The 9,270-nt window shown below is 39.0% G+C and overlaps 1 protein-coding gene across 3 annotated transcripts in view; it reads left to right on the forward strand.

Annotated features, from left to right (window-relative positions):
* pbx1b (pre-B-cell leukemia homeobox 1b) overlaps positions 1-7,419 on the forward strand; it is a 45,522-nt gene extending 38,103 nt beyond the window's left edge. The window contains exons 6-9 of one of the 3 annotated variants that reach the window (XM_029146940.3): positions 583-631; positions 1,694-1,806; positions 2,424-2,513; positions 4,591-7,419. In XM_029146940.3, coding sequence (XP_029002773.1) covers positions 583-631; positions 1,694-1,806; positions 2,424-2,513; positions 4,591-4,683 — 345 coding nt within the window. In that variant the 3' untranslated portion in view covers positions 4,684-7,419. Of the gene's footprint in view, positions 1-582; positions 743-1,693; positions 1,807-2,423; positions 2,514-4,590 lie in introns of all 3 variants that reach the window. The other 2 variants (XM_029146939.3, XM_029146941.3) reach the window with 2 other exon arrangements.
* Positions 7,420-9,270: the final 1,851 nt, after the last annotated feature.

A 9,270-nucleotide genomic window follows, 5' to 3' on the forward strand; every position in this document is an offset into this window, starting at 1 on the left:
CAATGACAACACCAAGGTAAACAGCAGTTTATGTTTTGAATCCATCATTTGGGAATGGATTGTTTTCTCAATTGGTTTCATTAATTTATACCAAATGATTTGAGGATGCATCTGGGCCTGATTGTGGAAGCTGCTCAGAGGCTGAATGATTTGTAGAGTTTTCGTTTCTTGGCCATAATAATGGAGAATGTTTACCTCTCTGTGTATTGGAAACTTTGCAGGATTGATTTGGTTTTCATTTTAATGTTGTTTATCATTAGCGCTGGGATTACCCCCTTGGCTTCATCTGGGAGTCCATTAGCCGTAATGGGCGTTAGCGGATGTTGACTGATTGGTGCTTGCGTGAGTTCTGATGATAGCTGCAGTCATGGTGACATAATGAGACTGTTATTGGCAATCATTCCATTCTGGCACTAATGCAGATTCACAGCACCGGGCTATGTAGCCCCTACGTCTGAAATAGACTGTGCAGTGTTACACATGCCATTACAGCCATGCAAACTACACACTGCCATGATTTCTTGGCTCCGCTTGTTAGAATTTCATGAAAATTAAACTACCTTCTCTTGTTTGTCCTCTCAGGTTTCCAACTGGTTTGGGAATAAAAGAATCAGATACAAGAAAAATATTGGTAAGTTCCAAGAGGAAGCCAATATGTACGCTGCGAGAACTGCCGTGAATGCAGCTAATGCATCCTCACATGGGAGCCAAGCAAATTCACCCTCAACTCCAAACTCTGCAGGTGAGACAGGAAGTACCTGGCTCTGCTCAGCTACTAGACATTTACCTATTCTCTGTGCATTACCAAGAACCTATGTTATGTCAGTTTGAGGCTAATTCACTACTAATATTGGTCATTTGTAAGGAATGAAAGAATTAGCACTAATATAAAGGCAGCTCTTGTACAAGGAACCTGCCTGTCACTTTGTAATGCACTATTATTATACTGGAAATGTTGGACTTTGCCCCTTAACAACTAAACCTACAGCAAATCTGTGTCAGAAATTAGGCAACCTGAGCCCCATGCCAAGTCTCCACAGCTTTACTGTCCTGTTTCTTCATCTTACCTAATAGAATATCTTGTTTAACAATGTGTTCATTATGTTTCCTTGCACTGATAGGTCAGGATAGTGATGTTCTATATTTTTCTTATTGTTAACAAAGAAGAAAAGACACACAATGAAGTACTGAAGTACTGCAGTACAACTAACTATTATTAGTATATATATATATATATATATATATATAGAGAGTATATATTATATCTATATATATATATATATATATAGTATATTATATATATTATATATATATATATATATATATATATATTAAAAGTCAGTGGTGACTATGATATACTAAAGGTAACTGCTATATATATATATATATATATATAATTTAGGGCCAAGAAAACATGCAGTTAATTTTGTTAAATATGCTGTTGTAAACATAAAACATAAAAAGTAGCATGAAAAAAAAAAATCTAGACGTTTCTTTTAAAGCCACAGTCAATATGATTATGAGAGCCTCGCAATTTTCTGTTTGCTGGTTTGCGCTAGTTTCCTTCTGGCTCTGTTCGTCTGATTAACAAAGCCCGTTTGGCCAACCTAACTGCATGATGCTCCTCATGACTTGCTTATCTTTGCCAGCTCTCTGTCCCTCCGTGATTCCACTGCTCCCTCTTTCCTTTCAGGTTCTGCTGGATCTTTTAACATGTCAAACTCTGGGGACTTGTTCATGAGCGTTCAGTCTCTCAATGGGGACTCGTACCAGGGGGCTCAGGTTGGAGCCAACGTGCAGTCACAGGTAGGGCCTTGAGCAGTGGAGCAGATAATGCAGGGGCAGGTACGCAGTCTTTCCAACAGACCTTTTCCCTGCCTGTTTCTTGAATCACCGCACCACTCCCTTCAGTTTTATTTTAGGTTAAATGATTTTATTATTTAACCGGTTTCTCAATCTGGGGTAATGGAAGTTTTCAGTTTTTCATAAATTTGACACCAAAATTCAGACACCTCTATTTCTTTGTTGACAGAGATGAAACACACAAACCACACCTTTACATCTCCCAGATGGGAGCAGGTTTTGTACCAGGATAAATGTAACAGATAAACGCAACAGAGTGCCCTGTGTGGCCTATTCGATGTACTGTATAACTCTCCAGTCAAACCAGGCCCAAAGCGGCTTTGTACTGGCCCCACTCAATTCTCTAAGGAGAAGGAATATTTGTGTTTTTATTTCTACCAGCAAAATGCCAAGTTTTTTCTGTTGTTAGATCGAATCTAAACGCACGTCTTCAAGGACTTTAGTACTTTCAGAAATATGCTTGTGTTCTCTCTTGTTGTCTCGTAAACCCCTTTTTCTTTCTTGTCCATCTGTCCTGTTGACGCTGACCTTGCTTTGTTTGTTGTTTTTGAATGTTTCAGGTGGATACCCTTCGCCATGTTATCAGTCAGACAGGCGGATACAGTGAAGGACTCACAGCCAACCAGATGTACAGTCCACAGGGCATCAATGTAAGGATGCTTTCTTTTTTTTTCTCACTCCTTCCCAATTATTTTAATCCCATAGGGCTCAGAATGCCACATAGTAGGACATGTCTCTGCTCTGTGGTCACCTAGTTGATTGCCTCAGTATCTTTTGTGCCACGGGCAGCATGCTGCCTAGCATACGCGAGCATGTGTCCGGCCACACACGCGCAGAACTGCCGCCTGAGCCTGTCATGTTCGATCAGGTCTGGTGAAGCACCTGCAGCGCAGCCACGTACGGTCAGCCGTGAGCAAACTGCACAAACAGGTGACGCTGGATGCTTAAACTCCTTCGACCACCTGACCCGTGATTAGCAGCCCCGAAGCCCCCCATTAAAGCCATCAAAGGGGCGGAGGCTGCTAAAAATAATACCCCTGCCGCTGGGAGCAGCTCCTCGTGTGCTATAGGGGTGTGCTCCCCTCATGCTCTTGTTAAAATTGCACTAGTTTGAGTGCAGAAATAGGGGGTTGTGGAAGGGGTGCAGGGGGGTTTTGCTCGCTGGCAGTCACAAATAGCAGGGAAATTCACAGCGACAAGCCGTGGCGTAAAGGGGAAAATTGATAAGACAGACACAAGGAGAGCAGAGTGTGGACTTGGGACAGCAATCCAAGCGCATTGCTCAGATCATGTTCCTGCCACACTAATGGCCCTGACAGCGAGCCGCGCTGAGAGGACGAGGATGGTCACAGCCGCAGCTAGGTTCCTCCACTGTCATCGTTGTGCCTCAGTGGCCATATGATAATCAGATGAAATGTCTCCCGCATAAAAAAACATGTATGTGTATTCAAATTGAGTTCTTGGCTGCTCTGAGCGCATCCCACAGCCAGCTGTGCTAACCCTGAGAGGCTGCTAACGTATTCATGCCGTGTTCTTTCTCAGTCCTTTGACCTCACGGATACGGTTCTCCTTGGACGCCTGCTTGCTCTACCACATCTTACACTGCCACAATATGCTGTGTTATTCACTTTTATACCTTGTAAAGAAGCCCCGCGATGCATAATGGAAGAGCAGGATATCTGTCTGCCAGCCTGTTTGCTTGTGATTTATGTAGCTGAGGCTAGTACGTATTTTAAGTATGTGAACTTCCAGGCTTGTTTGATCAAATGTTTGTGCAAGTGGGGTTTTATTCTTTTGTTTTTAGTCATTTTTGTCATTCTGTTTCTCAACATTTAGAGTACAACATAGAACAAAAGATAATATTTATACTGTAAAATTTGTGTGTATTAAATGTATTTTGCCACTATTATTATTATGAGAAGACACCTACAAACCCTACAGAGCAGTGGGTTTAGGTTTGGGGTTTGGTTTATGATTCATTAAATACGTGCAGAAGCTGGACATAAGAAAACAGCTTTCAGGCATCGAAGGACTGATTTTATGAGTGAGGAGTGGAAGAAATGAGAGAAAACACTTTCTAAAATATATTTTAAAAGACTGGATAATGACTGACAGATACATGAGGCATGCTGTGGATGATTACAGCTGTAATTACAGTTTGGAGACAGGCAAAGTGCGGCCAAAGTCAGACATTTACAGTGACCCCTCCACTTCTGATTACACACCGCCTTAAATAACAGGCTCTGAAATGGAAGGCTGTCGAAGGGCCATTTCAATTTTGTGTGATGGTTTTAGATTTACTATTAATATCCTAAATGTTTTTTTAAAAGGACCATCTCTGGTCGGTTCAGTGTTATTATTAGTGCATATTGATAATGATTAGAATTACTGTTTACTATTGTTTCTCAAAATAACTGGTATTTATTTCAAATCACATTTTTGCTACATTTATGCCTTTATTTCCATGCACATTCTTTATTCATAAGAATTTCAATGTGCAGCATATGATTTGATTAAAAACATTTCTGTTGCTTGAAAACCAATTTCGTTTTTCATGGCAATGTTATTCTAAAGGTTTTGTTGTAATTGGAGCTAGATTAGATTTCTACCAGCCTGTGAGGTAATTTGTCTTAAGGCTGTGCACACAGCATTCTATCCCACATTCATACAGAATCTTGACCACATGACCATATTAAACTTAATTCGAATTTCTTTTCTTTTTCTCAGGCAAACGGCGGCTGGCAGGATGCTCCAACCCCCTCATCAGTGACTTCGCCCACAGAAGGACCCGGAAGCGTTCACTCCGACACCTCCAACTGATCCTCCACCCTGTGTTCCCCTCTATTCCTTAATCCTGTATTTCTTTACCTTCCTTGGACACTGCAGCCCCCAGGCCCATCTACCGCAGTTCAGCCCCTGACCTTATTAGGACATGTTGTATGTAGTCACATAGTGGCACCATGTCATAGGTCTGGGATCATGTTTTCACTTCTTAAGGACTTTTCCTATCTGGACTACCGCTATATCATTAGCAACCTGCATAATCTCACTTCACACAGTTTCCACTTGATGCCCATGTTGCCTCTTTGTATTTCTTTTACATTCTATTGTAGTAATCACACATTAGGCACAGTTAACACTATATTGGCCCACGTCTTGTAAATTCAGATGCTTTCACTCTACCTCTACTGAAATAACAACAGAATATTTCAAATACATGATAACATATACTGTCAATACATTTTTTTGTTGTTAGTATCACGCTCATACGTTTGTTGTGTATCTATAGTGCCAAAGTTCAACCCTGAGGCGGATTTTTTTGAAGTTACATTTTATTTTTATATTGTGCCCTTTTTTTAATTTTTCGTGCCATTCTTTGGTCCAGTCATTGTAATATTCAAGCATTCAGCCTCAATTACTGTAGTTTATAATCAGAACGTTTACAACAGAATGTGACATACTGTTTTATATTTTGTTGCCAGAGTAGTATGTTTATTGCTCTTAATACAGGGGAAGGAATTTTTAAAGTGTGACTTATAAGGCAGTGATAGCACACAGTTTGGCAGCAAAAAATATCAAAAAATTGAGCAAACCCAAATAAACCCTTGACAGTAAATGAAAGCATGCAAATCCAAATTAAAGCACATCTAATGATTGAACTTAAGAGTAAGGGTAAAATACAAGCAATCCTATTGACATTTTAAGATGCAATGGAGTCCGTAGAGTGCATCATTAGACATCCTCAGTATGTATCAGAGAGATTGGTGTAGCCAAAAAAACTGCTAGTAACCAAACTCAAATGTGTAGGTGTAATTTTGAGGTATCAAGTCAATTCATTGTATACACTTCACTTTTCATTCATGGAAATGTAATATTTACTGTATATCTTGAACCTTAGACTGCAGTGGGATGCCTCCATCTCAAAATACAGTATACAATTTTGAGCTGAGGACTAAAAGTCCTGAACAGTTATTGATTATTTTTTTCTGTACAACATTAGAGAATGTTATTCGATTCCCTTCAGTTTTTGTTTCTTTCAAAGACCACTTTCATCCATACATACAATCCAAAATGTGAACCTAGATTTGTGACCTTTGTTGTCTGTACTGTACAGTATGTGATCTAACGTGTACACAATTCCATAGTCCCCAAGTGAGATAGCCACATTTACATACTTTGATACCAAAAAATTGAATTTTTTTTTTATCCTCGACATTGAGTTCAGCTTTATCTATATATTTTTTCTCCTTTTTATGTATGATTTTCTTATCTGTTGTTTTAGTGAGCGCGTCATGATGCTCCTCTACTCTGTATTCAAAGCCAAAAAAGCAGCTGGAATACAGTAGCATTATTATAAATAAAATAGAAACAAACCCAGATGGCACACAAATCCAAATGACATTTGGATATATTTTTATGTCTGCATTATGTGAATAATTCATCTTATTTTGTTTTTGTATCATTTGGCTTTGCAACAAGACTATGTTTGACTATGCTGCTATTGTATGTGAATTAGCCCAAGAATGCTCTATATACAGTATGCAGATATGCACCTTTGCTCTTTTTTGCATCTTTGAATTCGGACAGTAGCCATTTTAATGCAGCTCAATGGAGTTCCTGTTGGATTTACGCTGGAATCCATTTTTTTATTTTGTACTTAAAGCAGCGATGTAAGACTGTCTCCAAGATGTCTACTGTCTGAATGAAAGTGACATAAAAAGTTAGTGTTAACATTGCCCTCTCGCATTGTTTTTACAGTAGCTCAGCTGAAGCCTTTCAGCCAGAGACACCCGTCAGTCATGACACAGCCAGGAAGGCACGTGGGTTTTTTTGTTAACAGATGTGTGTTGCTTGTATTTATTCCACCTATATGAAATCATTGGTAATTTAGAGGTACAAAGTGGAAGTCAACTACAGTGCAATTACTGTAAACTCAACAAAGTTATGTAAATCAATTAGAGCAGCTTCCCCTCGACTCACATGCTCAGTATTACAGCAGCAGGGCCAAGCAGCATTCAGGTGATACACTGACCCTGCCTCAGCCATGTTTTCTGAAGTCATTGGAGTGAATTGACAGCCCCGGTCATGCAAAGCAAAGTCTAGAAGTTTTTTCCCCCTTTTTATTCGCAGCCTTCAATACAAAAAAAGGCTTAACTCTACTTTCCACATTGTCTGTCAGATAATATCGGAGCTTCATATAATGATGCTTTTTGGTTTTGGAATATGAAAGGAAAATAGACATAAATGAATAATTTGTAAAACAAAATGTTTTATTCGTTGCATGTCTTTTTGTTCTTCAATAAAATAACGTTCTGCAGTGTTTTGAATGTTCTTTTTTATAAGGATTTCAGAGTGAACTCATGAAGCCTTTTTCTTGACAGTTTTTAACTTTTAAGATCTCTAAAAAGGTATCAAATGGAAAACTATTGTCTTTATAATTCCAAACCAAAACCTGTTTCCTGTGGAGAAAAATAGCCAAACGGTGTAGGTTTTATGGTCACTTAATTTGTACTGGCAATGCGTATCCCAAATAAATAGATTCTTTTGTTGCATAAATAGCAGTTTTGTCATTTTTCATGTCAATGTTAATGTACTGATTGGATGTTTTGGTTGTGGTTTCTCCTCCAGACATTTGTGTCAGGGTCAAGGTCAGAAGTCACTGTAGTATACAAATTTACACGTTGTAGACTTGTCAGTCCAACACTTTTGAATAAGGTGCATGTCTAACTTCCAACTAGGCTATGGCACACAGGCATTTTATCACCACCAACATAGCGCTGGAGCTCAGCTCTGCTGTTGCGGGTGTGAAGGGGACATTTTCACAGTTTTTAAAGTGACTAAAAGCTGTGCGCTTCTGGCAGACAGACGCCTTCTCTAGCAACTATACCCCCCCCACTATCCCCACACCCAGCGCTTCCTCCAAGGCATGGTTAATGTGCATTCCCTGAAAGAGGCGGAATCTACACTTATCTCTCTCCTCCAGATAAACCAGACATGATGGCTGATTTGGCTCCTCTAATTCATCCCTCTGCATCCAGATAAAAAAAGAGGAGGAAGAGGTTGAAACATTAACTTGTGAATTAGAATAAAGGTTCCCAGGAACATCCAAAATCAAAGAGCATGACAGAAACTGTGGGAGTGACATATGCAAAAATGATCAAATTTAATTACATGGAGAAGACACCTTGTTTCTATCAAAAGGCTTCCTTTAGCCACTGTTAGAGTGAAAGGCAAGAAGTGCTGGACGTGTATAATTTATTCATTTCTACAAACCAAAAGCCATTGTAAGGCTTTTCACCATCATTACATGGTGAAAAGGTCTAAATCCCATTCTGAGTAAAATCAGTATGTGTCCTATTGAATCTCTCACTGCTGTGACAAATGAAGTGGTTAACATGCTGCAGCACGACCAATGCTATACAGCTTTTAAAGAGAACTACACTGATCATCATCCTTTTGGATTAAAGAAGCAAATCCAGCCTGAAAACGAACCAGGACTTGCTTCTGTTGGTTTTCTAGTAAAACAACATTTTTTTAATTCAAATTCAATTGGCAGGTGAAAATATTTTGATCCACCACAAGGAGTGCAACAATAATTGATTTGAAAATGAAAACCCGTGTCAATTTTATTGGCAGGCGTTTTGAAATGTCAGAGGTGCACATAATTGATTGACATTTTAACATGTAATGAGCACATGCTTCATTGTTATAAAGCAAAAGTGATGTACCCAAGTTGATACTGACGGACATACAAATAGATGAATGGACAGACCGGTCCAGACGGGCAGGTAGTAGCACCCGAGTAATAGCAGAATGTGCTTCATCTACCCAGTCTGTATTATTCATTTTTTATATTTATTTTTGTTTGTTTTTCATTATTATTACATACCTGACACCTGCTGGTGAATTGTGAGACATTTACAGTGACTATAGTGCAAAGGTTTATGAAATAAATTGTAATGATTATTTAATGTTTGAAGATGTCACACTTTTGGGAAAAGCTCCAGCTCAACCCTCACATACCATATCTGATCAGACAGCATCTTAGAAGGAGCTCTGAGTGTAAATTGTGAGCTCCACCAGATTAAAGTGTGAATTTTAGTGACATTTATCATTTATCATAATAATTTTAGTAATAGGATGAATTCGAAATATTTACGATAAGTTTTCTTCTAGTGTTATATTGAGATGGACATTTGTGCTGATTCAGGAGATGTTTCCAGTTTGGCAAGCTATCAACTATCATAGATAGTATTTGCTCTTCTACAAGTTTATCATGAATTAGACGGGCTCTAGGTAATTGGCACTCATATTAGCATCTTGTAGTAGAATAACATTTGTCATAATAACAAAACCGAGCACATTGCTTTGGCCTGGTTCTCATTGGCTGATTCCTCTCATCTCTGC

Source organism: Betta splendens, chromosome 4 (assembly GCF_900634795.4).
Source record: "Betta splendens chromosome 4, fBetSpl5.4, whole genome shotgun sequence".
Taxonomy (NCBI): Eukaryota; Metazoa; Chordata; class Actinopteri; order Anabantiformes; family Osphronemidae; genus Betta; species Betta splendens.